The sequence below is a fragment of the Camarhynchus parvulus genome, chromosome 14 (genome assembly GCF_901933205.1).
Source record: "Camarhynchus parvulus chromosome 14, STF_HiC, whole genome shotgun sequence".
Taxonomy (NCBI): Eukaryota; Metazoa; Chordata; class Aves; order Passeriformes; family Thraupidae; genus Camarhynchus; species Camarhynchus parvulus.
In genome coordinates this window covers 554,870-572,647 of record NC_044584.1, presented here as the reverse complement: position 1 = coordinate 572,647, position 17,778 = coordinate 554,870, and the positions used below count along the sequence as shown (strand labels likewise).

The 17,778-nt window shown below is 40.0% G+C and overlaps 1 protein-coding gene across 1 annotated transcript in view; it reads left to right on the top strand.

The window, feature by feature from the left end:
• KIAA0556 (KIAA0556 ortholog) overlaps positions 1 to 17,778 on the top strand; it is a 56,579-nt gene that overhangs the window by 7,956 nt on the left and 30,845 nt on the right. The window contains exons 5-12 of the mRNA XM_030957836.1: positions 1,332 to 1,469; positions 3,461 to 3,725; positions 5,032 to 5,181; positions 7,215 to 7,378; positions 8,553 to 8,629; positions 9,042 to 9,162; positions 9,549 to 9,755; positions 13,693 to 13,833. Coding sequence (XP_030813696.1) covers positions 1,332 to 1,469; positions 3,461 to 3,725; positions 5,032 to 5,181; positions 7,215 to 7,378; positions 8,553 to 8,629; positions 9,042 to 9,162; positions 9,549 to 9,755; positions 13,693 to 13,833 — 1,263 coding nt within the window. The remainder of the gene's footprint in view (positions 1 to 1,331; positions 1,470 to 3,460; positions 3,726 to 5,031; positions 5,182 to 7,214; positions 7,379 to 8,552; positions 8,630 to 9,041; positions 9,163 to 9,548; positions 9,756 to 13,692; positions 13,834 to 17,778) is intronic.

Below are 17,778 nucleotides of genomic sequence, written 5' to 3'. Positions count from 1 at the left end.
CATTGAAAGGGTTTGGTTTCAGTGACATTCATCACAGAAACTTTTGTAGCCTGGACATGAGTGGCTCAGTGTGTCCTCCAGCAGAAGAGCTGCTGCTGGATAGCTCTGGTGGCACCCTAGGGAATTTATCTAGTGCAAAGGATGGGAAAATTCATTTTGGAGAGACATCCCTGCCTGTTAGTGCTGTTCTCCATCCTGCAACAAGATTGAGGGACAAAGAAATGTAATTTGCATAATTTGAGTCGTAATTTGTGATAAATTCTTGTAGGTCATAAGAGAGGGAAATGCATCTGGATAAAAATACCCTATCTACAAGAAATTTAGAGCCATCAGCTCTACAGTTGTTGGTTCTCTTCTCAGAAGAGAAACCCATTTTCTTTCGGCCTAAAGAAGGATCTGAGTTAACCTGTCAAGGACTTAATTAAAACTATAAATGTGAATTCAGAACAATGGAGACATGTCACCCAAGTAATTACACTACTTCATTAGCCATTGGCCTGGCTGGATGTTCAGTCTGTGCTTGAGTGATGGGATCAGAGGTCTCTGGCACTGTGGATAAGTGTTTGTGCTGTGCAGGTTTTCTTTTCTTTCAGAAAATACTTCACATTCAAGCTTTAAGACTGCATTACTTTATTTACCATTCTTACTGCTTAGTTGAATTCATTTTCTCAGCTTCCATTATGGCCTGTCAAGACTTCTTTGCTGAATTTGCCAGATGTGTGGCTCTGTACTAAAACCTGGTTGCTACTTGGGACTAGCTTAGGATGATTCCTTAAGTCTTTTATCCAGTTGGATGGGAGGATAGGAGTTATTATATCCTTATGAACAACTGGAGTTATTTAGCTAAGGAAAAGTGCAACCACAGACTGAACTGTTTCCTTTCCCATTGATTTTCCATGGGGATTTTTTGGATATCTAGAGGACCCAGCAATTCCTGGCAAAACCTGTCAGACTTGGGCTGTGATGAGGGATGCTGTGAGGGGGAAAGATGGACTCACTGAAAGAATTCACCCAAGTTGTCTTAGGATATTCCCTCTGGGACATCTCTGCCCCTGGCACTTAGAAAATTCTAGAGGAGTATGGGAACAACAGAGAGCAAGGTTTAATATCACTGCCCACTCTGGGCTCAGCAGCAGCAGGTGGGGAGTTAGACCAGGGCTGATAAACCATAATTCAGGGGCCCAAAGATGAGCTCAGGGAGGACAGAACCCTCCTGTGAACAGAGGAGAAAAGCAGTGCTTGATCATGCTCTTGTTATATATGATGGTCAGTCTTTTTGTACTGCTGATACACAGAAGAAATCTGGTTTCTTTGCATGCTTCTTTTGACAGAAAACTGTGGCAATTAAAACAGAAGAAGGGGGTAAACTCTACATTGAACCATCTCTGGAGTACTCTGAAGATTTTGAACCTTATGAAAGCTTGAATGTGGAGAGCAGCAGTGATGATGATGATGGTCCTCTCTCCCAGGTACAGTTGTCAGCTGTTTTCTGTTGTTCATGGCAGTGTCATTTGAAATGTGATCATGCCCAGCTGGAGCACCCAAACCCCTCTATTGTGGTGTCTTCATTAGAGAATTTTGCTTTGATGAGATGTGACAAAAAGAAGGAAAAAAATGAAAAGTAAAGCTGCTTGAAAAATCAAGTCTCAATCAGCAGCACTACAAAATGTTAAACCTTATTTTTAGGAGGGGGAATATTATCTCTGTTGGGTTGAATTGAGATATTTCCTTCAAGGAGCCTCTTTCAGTTCACTTAATGGTTGTGCAGGTGAACATCATTCCTGGCTATCAGGTTAGAGAAAGCTGAAACAACAGCTTTTGGTGCCTTTAGGGTAGTCTTTAAATAATGATGCTAAATTGTTGCATGTCATTATTTTACCTAACAAAAATCAGACTATTTGAAAATGTTCTAATCAATGCAGTTGCTTTGCATCAAGGATTGTTGTTGTATTGACTGTGCAGCCTTCCATTTGATCACTAATTGCAGTTTGTTCTAGCACACTTCACAAATGTGAAAGAAAACTAATCAATGAACAAAAATTTATGAATGTTTTTCTGCCTAAGCAATTAATGACATAAATAAAGCTTTTCTGGGTAGTGGAGTAGCATCTATATATGAAACTGTTAACAGATCTTACCACTGACATCAGACAAAATTCCCAAGCATATTTTCCTAGCTTGCATCTTTCTCTCTTTTCTATATTGCTCTTGCATTGATGATTATTTTTTGCTCTACAAGCTGGTAACTTGTTTACACTGATGAATATTTATATATTTTATGTGTTTTTAATAGGAAGCTAATAATTTCAAAACAACTCCCCTTTTCTTTTTAGTCAAGATGGAAACAATTTTGATTTTGCTGGGGCTATAATGTGTTTTTTTGAATGTCTTGTTACAATGCAGATGCAGAGGTTTCAAAGGAAAAGAAACTTGTACAATTTCCTGTCAAAGAGCTGGAAATATTAGTTTTGACTGTCTTAAAGACATGCTCAATATCGAGGCTCAGGTTGCTTATAAACCCTCTTTTGAGGCTGACTTTGTCTGCTCTTTTTAATATATTTCTGTCAACATGGATTTCCTAACAGGTGTAATCTGTAGGAGCTTGAAGCCTTCATTGCAAACTGAATATAGACTGTCACAGTTCATTTGTACCTAAGGTACCTTCAGGTTTTCATTTTTTACAGTTTGCTTACCTATATTTATCTCAAAACTCTAATACCAACAAAGCAGGGGGAAATAAGAAGGCATTTAAGAGATGCAAGGTCTTTTCCTTATGCATTCATGAAAGCCCACAGCTCTCCAGCATCATCTGTGCTGTTTGTGGTGTGTGATGGGAGAGGCAGGGCCATTTTTTTCCACAGTAAATTTCAAAATAGGTTATTTTTTTGCATAAAATCCTGTTAGAGTGTGTCCACTTCAAAAAACCCAGTGCAAGCTGGGAGCTTAGCCCATCAGAGCCCAACTCTTTTTCTGCTGGTTTTTGAAGTACAGATGTGTACAAGGCAGGACTATTATCATCTATCATATGCTTAAAAAGGAGTTGCTGCTACATGAGCTTGACAGTCTTGTGAAGGCATTTGGAAATTCTGGTTTGCAGCTACTCCTCAAACAGCAAGGCACAACTGTGAGACTGCACAAATATATGCCTTTGCTCTCCCCCTTACTTGCTTTTTGTAACTTACTCCTAAAAATTGGTTTTGCACATAAAAGCTCCTTGGCCTAGAGAATGTTCCTGCTGGATACTGATGAGAAGGAGCACAGCAGTTGTAGGATGATTTTTCTTTACAAGCCCTCATCAAATGAGGCAAGACATGACATAGGAATGGGAATATTTTTAGCTGCATCATGGCTCTGAGTTCCTCAGAAGATTTTTCTTTCTCCTGGAGAGGAACTGGCAGCCACTCTGGTTTATTCTAAAATACAAGTTTGAGCTTTTCTGACAGATGTGTTTATATTGTAGCAGAAATTGAGAAGCAGCTTGCAGCACAGTGTGGAAGAGGAGAGGATGGAAGAAGACTCCCTTAGTGATGATTATGACTCTGTTGAAGAGGATGTGTTTTCAGACCCATCTCCCACTGAGGAAGCAATTACAGGCTTTGAAGGCCTTCAGTTGGATAGCAGTGGGGCACTGCAGAAGGAAGGTTCTGAACATCAGGATGCTGGGAGATGCTCTAGCCTTGATTCTGGTGCCTCAGCTGTGCTGGAGTTCAACCAGGATCAAAGCAGTAAGTCTGCATCTTGCACAATTCTTCTTTGCAATAATCATTCTTTTAGAGAATTGCTTTCAAGGTTGATCATGAGGAGTTACTCCACACCCTCCTAAGTTCTCATGCCCTTCAGCAGGCCTGTTGTTTTGATCTCCTGATTTGGGACACTCATCCTCTTGTACTTCATTAGGAACTTTTTGGCAAATCCAAAGATACAGACCTGGTTACTGCACCTGCATCACCACCTCTAGACACCTGAACTAAGATTGTCTGTGAGATTTCCCAAGGAATTACCATGTTTTTAGATATATTTTTGAACTGTTTTTGCAGTAATTCAGGCAGCCAAATCTTCTCAGTCTCACCTTTATTTCACATATCTGTCCCAGTGTGTGCTGTTCATCCCTGGTGATTGACATGAGCCACTTCTTTTGTCTCTTTCTGTCTCCTTTGGAGCCTCAGTGTCCAAACCCACAACCAGTCATTAGGTCTCAAAGATGATTTAACAAAGGGTGAAGAGTTCAGGCAGAAACCAGACCTAAGCCTACCTTCAGTATTTCTCAAAATTCCTTCCCTGCTCATTTCTGGTACAGCAATTGGTTTTGGTTTTTTGCTTTTGTATATTTTACTGCTTCCTTTTATTTTTTTTTCTTTCCCTAATCTGTAGCTAATTGCATAAATTCAGAGGAACAATCTTGGAATAAATTGAGGAGTGTTCCTTTCATTATCATGGATGTGAGTGGAGTGTGAATGGGGAGAGGGGCAGAAGAAGAGACAGGAGCAAGGGATGGAAGCACAGTGAGAACAAAATCTCTGGGAGAGTGCAGGACTTTTTGTCCAGAGAGAAATTTCAGAGCTGTGATGGAAACAATAAAGGCATTAATAACTCCCAAACCAAAAAGTGAAGAATTACTTCTATGAACTATATTAGACTGCCCTCTCCCCTTCTGAAACTTCTAAACAAGATAAAATTTGTGTCTGTATTTTAAGAATTTACTTTGGTATAACTGTGTTAACAAATAACTCGGGACTTCTTTTTTATTTTTGCTTTCATGACAGTAATGCAGGTAAATATCTGGCAGAGATGAGATGTCTTGGTACATTATAATACTATTTTTATTTTGTTTGAGTTAGTGCCAGCCATCCATATGTGCTTCTGCACCAACAGAACAGTGCCAGTGAAAGGGATGGAAATTATCACTTTTAACTATGCCAACATAATTAAAGTGGCAAAACTTTAGCATTTAAAATCCAATAAATTTTCCTGGGCTGGCTGCTTCCACATAACTTTAAAGTTTATTATTTCTTTTTCCTTTTTATCTTGCAGAAGTGAAGCCAGTGCAAGTTCTCTCAGCCAAAAGAAAGGACAGTGCTGAAGTGTACATTCCTGTTAAAACAGTCATGCTGAAAAATAAAGGCACTCGGCCTCTCTCTGCTGAGTTCCTGCACCAGGGCAGACATGAAGCAATGTATTCTAGTAAGAAATAAGAATATATGATGTCAATAAGGAGAGTTTTCATGCTTTTTCCCCTTCTGGCTCAGATGCAATTTCAGCACACATCTGTCACTATGTGAATTTTTTAGCTGTCACTCCCCTGCCTGTATTTTTTTAAAGTGGGATTTTCTGTGCTTCTGTTATTGTTTTTAACACCTTGAATGTTCTGACTTCAGTGAAATTGTGATAAAGTGTAAAAGCCTGTATACTTCAATCTTCTGCCACATCTTTACTATCTTCCTTCTCTTTTTGCTTCCACAGCACAAGATTTTCCCTCTCCCTTTCAGTCCTTGGTCAGTACTTGCTCTGTATTTCCCACTTCCCTAGTGGAGGTCTATTCCCTGTGGGTTTCATGGAAATGTGTGTTCTCCCAGTCAGCAGCTGATGTTTGGTGGAAGAGTTTAACACAACACATTTGTAGAAATACAAAATGCAGAATTCTCTACCACAGTAAAGGCACAGTTTTTCACAGCATGACAAAAGAGACCTGTGGCTGCTTGGGACTGTAGTTGAATTACACCTTGAACACTGAGATCAGTCTGCAGTGCTGGGTAGATGTATCTAGGATCATACTGGAAAATATCTTTCTTGAACTGGAGAACGTAATTTGAAGGCACTGCTGCTTAATCTGAAAATCTGCTGCTAAGGTGTGGTCTTTACTTGGGGAAAACCCCAACAAAACACAGCAAACCCCAGATGTAGGAGCTGAAGTTGTGACTGCAATTGTAGTTCAGTGCAGTCCTTAACAAGTCTGATCAGCTTGAGTTTTGCAAGGTCTGAGGTGCAGTTTTCAGACCTGCCATGCTCTGTGGTCAAGCTGCTCTTTTCAAAAAAGTAGAATCCAGATGTGTCCCAAAAAAGCACTAAGGCCAGTGGTTTTGAAAAGCCAAAATAATTAGTTTCTTAATTAGCAGAAAACCAAATAGAGAAAAAGAAGTGAATTCTTTTTGGCTCCAGAATAAATCCCCTTTGTAGCTTCTGAGACCCTCACCCACCATCTGTTGAAGCAGATGTTGCTTTGAATTCCCAGAGATGTGTGCTGCATTTTCTCAGGTTATAATAGTGCTGGTTGGAGCTGTTTCTGTCCAACTACTGTGATAAATCCTAAATGAATTTCATTTCAGGGGGGTGATAGAGTGCAGAAGAATAAGCAGGTCTTTATTCCATCCCTGTTTTTGCAGAGATGACTGATGCTTGTTGAAAGTTTTCATGGGTGTATGTGCAAGGAGTGAGTGCACAGAAATCTCAGCTCAGTCTGAACTTCTTGTCTTTTCAAGGTGTACTTCATGTTACTTGCACTGTGCTCCCCTCCCTGCAGCACTGAGAGCACCCTGGCACTTCATTTATTTCCCCTCACTCTAAATGTCTGTACAACTTCAGTCTCTTCCCTTGACTTTTAAAGCCCTCAGATATAACCACTGTGCTTCTCTTTTAGTCCAATCTCACATCATCTGTTGTTAAATTTGGTTTCCTTTCTTTCAAACCTGTTTCTAGGCTGTGATGTTTCTGTTTCTCCATGAAGTTTGGGAAGATTGGGATTCGTGTGGGCATTGTGATGACTGCTTAAGTGATAAGGTCATTTATTTTGCCTTGTAAATAGCAACTCCTGACTCCCCTTGTTTTGCTAGAAGCCTCTGGGGATTCCTACAAAATAGCTGAACACCCCAATTAAAAATTCCTGCTGTGCTTAAATTATATATACTTCTTTTCAATGGACTATTACAAGGCATTTCCACTAAATACCAGAACAAAGCAATCTAAAAGCATAAAAATTATGGTTCTCATTTGTTGGTTTTCCTCTTCTTATGAAGCTGTTTTAACTGTTGCCTAAAGAAGACGTGACTTGGAATCTTAGCATAAAACCAAATTAGGGGAATTCAGCTTATTTTGGGATAGTTGTAGATGCTTGCAAAGCCCTTTGTCAGGAACTGAATGCGAAGTTTCAGATGTTAGAATGTTCTGTGCTTGTATGTCCTGAAAAAATGAGTATTTCTTCTGTTTTTTTTTGGTCCCAGAGCCCTTAAGTCGACCAGAAACATCCCTTTCAGTAACTAGGAAGAGTGTGTGTGAGAAGGATCCTGACTTCTCTGTTTCAGCTGTTGTTCAAGCAGTGCAGATTGAGAATGAATTCTTGCAGGGAGATCTGCAAAGGCAAGCAGTTGCCACCAACCCCCAAAAGGTATGGCAGGAAAAAAAAGAGAGCTGTTTGTTCAACAAGCAAAACCCCCATGAATTACAATCCCTTACACATTAGGATTGTGTACGAATGAACGGTGATGCCCCCTAAGTGTAATTTAATTTGTATTATTCTTCCAAAGGGTTGTTTCCTTTAATCTGCTTCCTCAGGATGGCATCCCACAGCTCCCTCTTGATTACAGGGATCACTGAGCAGCTGATAGAGCAGCCATATGATGTGTCTGTACAATCAGATGCACAGCTGCAGGCCCACTTGAGCCATTTTCATCCTGCAAGCTTCTGAAACAAGGCAAAGTGTGATTTCCATCCCAATAAATCCTGCCTTCCTCCAGGACTCTGTAACATGGACACTGCCCCCTGTTAGTGCATGTTCTGCTTTTGGAGCAGAGCTGTCCTGGGCACTGCTGGATCTCACTGAGGATGACCTGGGAAGGGTCTTCTGCCCCAATGTGTGTTCATCTCTTACCTCTTGAAACCATGTTTAAAACAGTTACAAACTTAAAAGCAAGGAAGTCAAGAAAAATCAACAAAAAAGTTGAGTAGAGTCAGAAAAAGACCCCATAGCACTGTAAGAATGCAGCAATTTTCTTCTGTTTTCTCTTGGGTATCTTACTGATAGCTCTTTATTTAAAAAATAAATCATTATTTTATGCTAATAGAATTGAGGGGTTTGGGGATTTTAAAATTTTGGAGGAGATTTTGATTATGGAGGAGATTTACGATTTTGGAGGAGAAAGTCTAGTAGACCTGTGCCAAATCTTTGGTTAACCCTGAATCCTACCAAATGTATACAATGAGATTATATATATATATTTAATATATATATTTATATAAATAAATATATAAAATATAATATATATTTTTATATATATATTTATATATATATGTGTGTGTGTGTATTTTCTAGTCCTCAGAATTTGCTTCTGTGTTTTCTTCCACATAGAAGATCAACCTCCAAGCTCAGCTCCTTCATTGTAAATCAAGACCAATTCCATTAAATGTTCTTTAACTTTATAGAGTTACAGATGAGCTGGGCCCAAACTCATACTTGTTCCAGAGATGCAGATTGATGCTGTGTGGTGAGAACAATCTGAATGGAACATGTTCATCTTTTTTTTACTTAGGAGACATTTTCTGTTTCTATTCTTTCTGCAAAGGCTGAACCTCCAGAAAAACGCCAGACAAGGACTGCAGTGACCAGAGCTGTGGAGAGATTCTGCCCTTTTGGAAGCAGGTATATATTTATATCTATTTACTTTAGGATAAATTCCTTTTTTAAGAGAGATTTTTGAGAATGCCATCAGTCCAATTACTACACCTGGTAATCTTCAGATACTTGAGACACCATGCAAGCAGCAGATCAGGCAGTGCAGCCTTGGGCCAGTTTCTGTGGAGCAGGATCTGCCAAAATCTCACTTTATGGTCCTCAGATCACCTCTGCATTCTCTTCTCACACTGCCTCAGAACCAGTAGCTGGAGCCCGGATTTTTAACCAAACTCTGTGAATCTAAGGTGGAATGCTGCAAAAATTGTCATTTGGTGTTGGGTACATTTTCCTGTGGGGCTCATCCTATCATCTCTTCACCTTTGCACCAACTGTTTCTTAAAAATGCAGGAATTATGAGGAAATAACCCAGAATATGTAGTTTCAGACAAAAGAAGAGACTCCTGAAAGCCTTTGTGGAGCGTGGGAGCCATTCTGCCTGTGACAGTGACAGATCCCTGGCTGGTGGCAAAGCTGGAGTAAATTCCATGTGGAGAGAGAAGGTTTGTGCATATGTGCACCATAATTGGTGCTTCCCAGTGTTACTGAAATAAAAGTACATTGAATGAGCTGTATCCCTCAGTTCTGCCCTACATCAAGTGATAAACCTATGGCAGGGTGCAAAAAGAGAATTTATCACTGTTCATCAGAATGATAGAGGAATCAGACAAAGAACAGAGAGTAAGTTTGTTCTCTTTAGGCTTTTTAAGAATGTTGATGTGTGGCAGAATTGGTGTAACCCAAAATGATTGATTGAATGTCATCCAAATACGCATGGCTTTGCAATCTTTTTTCTTCTGACCCATCAGTTTTGCAGTCTGAACAATCTTTCCTTTCACATTTTATTGGTTGGTCACTGCTGTTTTTACCTTATTTCATTTTGGTCTAGATGACAGCCAGTATGGATGTACATGATGCCATTTATGTGACCATGGAACTTCTTTCCAACTGGGGGAATCCAGCAAACGTGGGCCTGAGCCAGGTGGAATTCTTTGATTTCCACAGCCAGAGGATCTTTGTGTCTCCTCACGACGTGGACATTCGAAATGCTGACAACGCAGGGGATTTGTGCTGCCTGGTCAATAACAACTTAAATGTAAGACAGCTTAGTGCTGGATGTTCAAATCTCTCAGTATAATATTCCTATAATACTCTATCTAAAGGTTTTTTGTTCAAAAACATTTTGAACCTGACTGCATAACAAGTTATCTGATAATTTTAAAGAAACCTACAAATATTACTTCTTATTAACAACTCTCCTATTCAAGATGTTGGTATTCAGTTACAACTTTGTTTTAGAACTGGAATAATCCTTGTGGTCTCAAGGTAAAGGAGCTTCACTGCTAATTTTTTTCAGATGGATAATACAAATTTAAGTAAATATCTAAAGAAAATGTGCCCGTTTTCTCTTGTTCCCTTGTTATCTTTTTACCTAGGGAAAAATGATGGAAATATAAGACACTGTAGGTAGTTTTGAACAAGAGATTAAGAAAAATATATGACAGGTAAAAGTCTTTCATGGCTCTTTTGTGAGATAGTAAGATGAGGAGATATGAGGTGCTCCCACACTAATGACAATGGGCAGAAGACAGTGACTGGTGTGAAAGAATTAGCAAATGTCCACAGCGCTCCATACAGCCATAGTTTCATTCGTGCTGCACATTCACTCTGTGCCATTTTTCATAGGTCTGTTGAGCAAGGATTCTAGTAAAAAATTAGTATGATTTTAGTGGATGAGGATACTGAAGAACTTAGTTTATCAAAAACATAAATTACAGCTCATTTCATGCTAATGATGCTTTTTCTCCTCTCAAGGTAGATGAAATTTGAAAGAGGACAAATATGCAGTATTTTGAGATTTAGTTGAAACTCCTTATGGAACATTATTTCCAAATATTTTTACCTGAAGCATCTTCCTTACTGTCTCCTGAAAATTGTAGTTGGGATCTCATAAATACCCATTCTCCTTTTTAGGCTGTGCTGGCTGGCAGGTGACACTCAGGAGTAGTGGTAGTAGTAGTAGTTGTAGTAGTGACTCTCAGACTCTCTAGATATTTATAAATTATGTAGTAAAACATTCATTAAGCCATTATGAACCTGTTACTCTCAGTATTACTCATACATTTATAGATCTCATTATTCTTAAGAAATGAGCTTTTATATTGCATTGATTAATATATTCCCTTGATTTGTGACTCTGTAATCTCCTCTCTTGAGGCGGCATCCCAGATGCAATCTGGGCAGTGAATTTGCTCTTAGGCTGTGGGTATGGGGTGCCTGAACTGCAGATTCCTTCAGAAGGCAGAGCAGCACTTCCAGTTTGTGTACATTTCAGATCATACAGGAAAGCTTCAGGGTGCGTTAAAAACCCAATAAATTAATCAATCTCCAAGCAATGAACATTTTCAACAGAACAAAAGCTTGAAATAAAAACTTATTGTGTGGAAAACTCATTTTACCATGGTTAAAACACTTCCATCTTTGATCATTTAGGTGTACTTTTGTCTTGAGAATACTCTTATTGAAGATGAGGGATTTTATTTTATTAGTTTATTTATTACCCTTGCAGACTTTTAAAAAGAGCACTTAAATTGCCTCCTTCCTTGTATTTTGTGATGTACTGTAAAAGAACAAATTGCCTGGCAGAATATCTGATGCTCTCAACTTCTTAGATTAGATAATAGGGAAGGAATTCTCTACTGTGAGGATGGTGAGGCCCTGGCACAGGGTGCCCAGAGAAGCTGTGGCTGCCCCTGGATCCCTGGAAGTGCCCAAGGCCAGGTTGGACAGGGCTTGGAGCAGCCTGGGACAGTGGAAGGTGTCCCTGCCATGGCTGGGGGTTGGAACTGGATGGTTGTTAAGTTCCCTTCCAACCCAAACCATTCTGGGATTCTGTGATAATATTTAATAAGTCTTTATTAATTAGATATTTTATTGAAATTGTTTTCCACAAACCTTTTTGGTTCTTATATGCATATAGAGGTCTTTTAAACCTCAGGATAACAAGGACAGGTAAATGCTAACAAAGGTGTTTCTTCCCCATGGGGAACCTTTAGACCTCTGTTATTCCTCTTCACAATCCTTGAGGCTTCCTTTACTCTCCATCATTTACACCTTCAGTCCCACAAGAAGCAGCACCAATCTCCCACAAAATCTTAAGATTAAAGGTTTCCACTCTCCCCTTTTTCCTTGGTCCAGTTCAAATGTAATTCCTTCTCCTTAACATACCAGGTTCACCCTGATGGTTCAAAGAATTTTTGGGTTCGATTTTTCAGCTCCAAGACAATAACCCCAGGCTCAAGTACCTCTTGTGAGGGCAAAGACATGAGATCCCTCTTTGGGATAAAACATGAGAGTCCTCCACTGTCTCTTGAGTTTTGGTATGGATCCTTCAAGGTGCCTTGAACTTCTGTTGTCAGATATTTGATACTCTCATGGGGACTGGAACACCTGTGAGGTTGTGTGAGCTCAGCCCTATCAGTTATTTCCACTGATGAACAAAATGATCTCCATGGCTGTCTCTCACTCAGGACACAACACTCAGCCTGGCTCTGATAAATCTGTTTTTTGGAACATTGGGTGCAGTTTTACAGAGAAGCCAGTGAGAAGCAGGAGCAGATCATTTTGGTGCTGAATCAGGCACCCTCCTGTGAAGGCACCTCTGTCTCAGTACCTGCCAGAACCTATTGATTTCTGGGGAGTTAGCTCCTGCCTTGAGAGGTCTGCAGATGGATTGCTTATCTGATGTTGTCTGCAGTTGGGAAATTGTTTTTTTTTAACTGTTCTTATTCAAACTGTGGCTTCAGAAACACGATGCAGCTTTGAAGTTGACCCTGGAGTTGGGTTCACAGTGATTTGAGGACTGTCCTTCATTTCTTTGATATCAAGAGGCTTCTTTCTTTTTAAGTAGAAAGGATAGAACATGTCTGGCACTCTTATGGCTGTTGGTGCTCCAAACTGGTGTTAAAGCAGAAACAGTGTCCCAAAGCTTTTTGAGAGGCTCTGGCGCAGAGACCCATCAGAGTCTGGAGAAGTGGAGAGAGGACCATGGTGAGGAATGATCTATTCATGATAGCTCTGAGCAGGCTCCAGGGTGCTGTCCATACCATTGTTAGTCACACAGATAGAGGGCTCTGGGGAAAGTTCTGTGGTTAACACTTTCAGGAAAAACGGAAACACTCACTTCAGAGAGAAAAAGACTGCCTGTTATCTTGTGTGTGTGTATCTGTGTACTGTGTATCCCTGAGAACAGGAGGGGAACTAATTTATCAGCTGCTTTCAGATCATTGGTATGTTACCTGCATGTGGGTAACACTGAACATCAAATATATTAATATTCAACATTTTGATTCTGAAACTTCCTGCTTTCTGAGCTGCCACATATCCTTTTTTTACATTCTGAACATGTAAAGGTAGCAGTTCTTAACAATGTCCAGAATTGGGCATTTCTTGGTACTTTAAAATCTCTTGATTGCCAGTTGTATGTAAAATTCATGTTGGGAATTCTGTGATATCTTAGAAAATTTCCAGTGTAGAGTCCAGTATAACTCTGAGGAGTAGACCTGTAAGTGAAACTGTTTATCTGCAAAGCCTGATTAAAATAGAGGCAGGCAGTAAAGCAAAATTCTCAAAGATTCCCCTCCTTAGAGGACGGACCAGAAGCAAAGAAATTGTAAAATGATTGTAGAATGTCCATTGTGCTCAGTGATCCCCCCTAGTGCCAGCAAAGCTGATTAATTTGATAAAAATAAACTGGTCTTGCTCTGCCTGTGCTCTGAGCGTGCAGATGTCTCCCTGGGACAGCAGGCAGCTGACCTTTAGCTCATTGCCAGCTTGTTGGGAGCTGTCTGGCAGGCGGAGAGTGGGATTTACTCTTGGGAAATGAGGCTGAGGTTTTGCTCTTTACGTAGCAGATTTTATGAAACCTTTACTTTTCTAATGGCCTCCTGTGCTGCTGGGGGGTGGGGAGTTAATTAAAACACCTGCTCCAGGAGAAGGAGCATTAGTGACAGTCTGCTTGTCTGTGTTTTTAGCTCCCCAAGGAAAACTGCCTTTGGATGTGCCCTTTCCACCCGCCCGTCCAACTTTACTTTGTTATCCGCAATCCCACCCGCTCACGTGACTTTGGTATATCCAAGATCAAGATTTGGAATTACAACACAACAACTCCCAGTGTAAGTAGTCTTTTCTCAACTCCTCTGTATATTTGCTCTTGCCTTGCCTAGGGAAATTCAGTGTGATCTTCTTTCTAAAAGCATGAAATAAAAGTCGATACAATTTCCTGTAATGAAACAGGAGCTGTGAGGTGTCCCTGTCTGCTGTGAAATTTGCTTTTGCCTTAATTGTAAGTGCTAACAATGTAGTGATAATGTTTTCGTGGGCACAATGAGCATTTGCTTTCAAAGCTATTAAAGATCACTAAAGACCTAATAAAAGGCTTGCAGTTCTGTCATTAATCCTTTACTGTGGTGAGAAATAAAGATACAAAGGTAAGTGCATCTCAGTATTCAGGGCTTTCAGCTGTTTAATCACAATGTAAATAAATACGTGTTTAAATATCTGTTTTCTGGTGTCTATAAATATAAACAGGCTGACTGTTGCTCAGTTTGGGGTTTGTCACTTTAATGAGAATCATAAAATGGTTTGAGTTGGAAGGACCTTAAAGATCATCCAGTTCCAGCCCCTCTCCCTGGGCAGGGACAATTAAAAAGTCCACTACTGTGTGCTCATAATAAACCCAGTCATCTACTGCTACAAGAGAGACATATCATGGCAGATGGCAGATGGTCTCTTGTCTGTGTGTTTGAATGTCACCATGAATATTATTCTTGTTTGTACACTGCAGTGTTAAGAAAAAAAAAATCTCAGGTACTGGATCAAAGAGGATTTGCTGTCCTGGATTATAAATAAGAAGCTTTATCCCTCTGGTTTTGCTCTCATCCATGTTCTTATATAAGCACATATGGTAATTTATACATACGGAAATGGCCGTGGAAGGGACAGCTTAGAACAAATTTACTACAACATGATTTATATTTCTTTTCCTGGAATTTTAATAGCTTTTCTCACTAAAATGTGGCTTACAGGATGTTCCATCATCATTAGAGTGTGCGAAAGGGCTGCCGTTCTTGGAGGTAATGGTATGATTTGTTACCAAACCTACTGAATAGAATGCAGAACGCACACAGAAATGTTTGTGTGTGTTTCAAGGCACTGCTTCTTTAATAACCTGAAATAAGTCAATGTGTAAAATCCATTGGGAGTATAATCCTATGGATTTTGGTGGAAAAATTTCTGTGTGTAGGACACACAGAGAAATGTTTGTCTGGTTTCAAGGTTCTGCTTTTTAATAACCTGATATAAGGCAATGTGTAAAATCCATTGGGAATATAATCCTATGGATTTTGGTGGAAATGGAGCAGTTTATCCTTGCTGAAGAAATGTCTCATTATCCTTAGCATGAAAGAATAATACAAAGCAGTTCTGCCTAGGTCTTTATAATTTGTCATGAGGAAGTTTTGTCTAAGTATAAAACCCAAAATACAGTGAATGAACAATTTTCTTCCTGCTAATGTAAATCCAGAGCCAAATTTCTGTGTGGATTTTGGGAATAATTCTAACTGCCTTCTTTCCCTCAAAAACCACGTAAGTGAGAGATGTCCAAGTACTGCTTCCAAAAATAGGCCAAAAATTAAGTCAGGCTGGTACTTTTGTATATTTGAATTTCAGAACTTGAGCCTGGAAGGAGAAAAAAATATGTCTGAAGGAAGCTGTAAAAGTCAGATGACATCATTGTCATAGATTCCTTGATTCATTGAATTACAAGGAAGGTTTCAGAGGATGCTTCAGCTTGCCTTTATTTACTTCAGATGAGACCTCTAAGAAAGGAGGTGATTTTTAGTCTGCAGGAAGGGAACAAGTGTAAGGGCGGCCAATTTTTTTCAAATTTATCTGCAACAGTCAGACATTTTGTAAGTACTTGATACAGCCTTGAAATTGCATGGTTAATGGTGCTATTAAAACTTTTTTCAAAGATCCAGTCTAATGGGTGTTGTATGTCTTCAGAAAACTGGGAATGGAATCAATACCTAAATGCATTAAGGTCTTAGGTGCTCTCCAGTTGAATAATTCTCTTCTTCAGGTGGTTGCCTGTGTTTGTTCCTTCTGTGCCTATGTTCCTGTCCATTCTCTTGGGGTTTTTTTCCATGCTGGATTACCCCTGGTGTGCCTGTAAGGATGCAGCAGCTTTCTTCCAGCACAATCAGTTTTGTAGAAGTATTTTCTTTGGTTCTTGACTTCTTTTACTTCTTTTCTACTGCTTCTTTTTCACCCTTTTCTGAAAAGTCATGCAGAAGCAATTTCAGGTCCTCTGTCCAGGAGGAATTCTCAGAAAAGTGCCTCTGGTTTTAGGCTCTGTCCTTTGTGCACAAATATCACAGAAATGGCCAGAAATACCATCCCTATTTTCTCCTTGGGAGGCACTATCCCTGCAGACACCCTGGGAGAACTGAGGGTGCAAGCTGGGAAGGAACATCCAAAAGAAACCAGAATTATTTTCAGAAAAGTTTTTTTCTTTCTGACAATGCTCATAGCTACTTGTTTGTTCTGAGACATTGTGCCCTTTTAATTACTCTTCCAGGAAGGAAAAGCCCTGCCTTGGCTGAGGTATTGAGTGGTTGTTTACAGGGTGGGATTACTCCTGAGGAAGGGATTTTTCCAGCCTCCTCACGCTTGAGGAGAGCTGAGCAGTGCTACTGGGGAAGCTAAACTGTCAATCTTTTCCACCAGAACAGATCACTAAGCAACTGGAAACTCAGAAGAGGGGTGGGAGGGAATGAAAAAGAGCAGTTCTTAGTCTTGTGCCTGCATATGTTTGTTCTTGGAGTCTCTTGGGATCTGTTCAGATTTTTCCTCCCTGAGGCTCAGTCTGCCCAGGATTTTGGTGCAGATTTTCATTAGCTCCTCTGAGCTGTCAGCTCTTGGAATGCCTGCCCCAGTCCAGTCTGCCTCTGTTATCCTAGAAATATCTGGCTGCTTCATCTTGGTACACTTCAGACCTTCTCTGCTTCCTAAAATACCTATCCCAGACATTCCAAAGCATCAGAGAAGTCTCCCACTGACTGGAAAAGCAATTTTGAAGTGAGTGACCCCTTTTTGGGCTTGACTGTTCCTTTTTCAGGGAGAATGAGCTCCACTATCTCATTTTGTAGAGTTTTCTCTGCCTACCTGACCTCCTCTGCTGGTGAGTGCAGTGGGATTCATTTCAAAACATGCTGTTCTTAAGAAGTTGATTTTAATTTAAAAAGATGGCATTGACAAATACTTTTCAAATGTACATCTGTATTTTCGTGGTCCCCTTCAGTTTATACCTATTTCCAGGTAAAGAATGCAGAACTAAGGGCTGGGTATTCCTAACAGCAATAGAGCTGGAATGTTATGGAGAAATGTTCCAGTTATCCCAAATTCAACTGAATATTCAATATCTCTAGCATTTAAAGAGGACACTGGCAGTTTAGACATATAAAAATTTTAAAAATAGCATTATTGGGACATCCTGATAGTCTTTCTCTTCCCCATCATAATTCCAGGTAAAGCCATGCAGGTAGTTTTCAACAGATGTAATTATTGAAATGTTCTGATCCCCAGTTAGATCAATCTAGCAGTGTCCTCATTCAAGGGGAGAAAATATCCTGTTTTATGGCTGACTGCATCAGCACAGAAATGCAGCACTTTATGATCCTACAGGAGTTCCACAGGCAGCCAGGCCATAATGGCCAATTAAACTGGTTTTACAGCTGCTCACTGGGAACTCAGGGAAGGTTATCATTTTCCTATCAGGAATGTGTCCTGCATTCCTGCACCCACTCCCCTCCCTCACCTGTCCCTTTCTTGTCATGCCTGCATCTTCTGCTTTTCCTCTGGGTACATCCACATTGCATTTTTTTGGCCTCAGAGATGTTATTATTGGGAAGGCAACAGGATGGAAGCTATAAAAACTTGTAAGGCTTAAACAGTGTGTGTTCAGGAGTGAAGAACCAGAGACTCTCATGCTTGGAAGGGAAGGAGTGATTGGTTTAGTCTGGGAGCAGAGGAAAATGAAAATCAGTATTCAAGGAGAA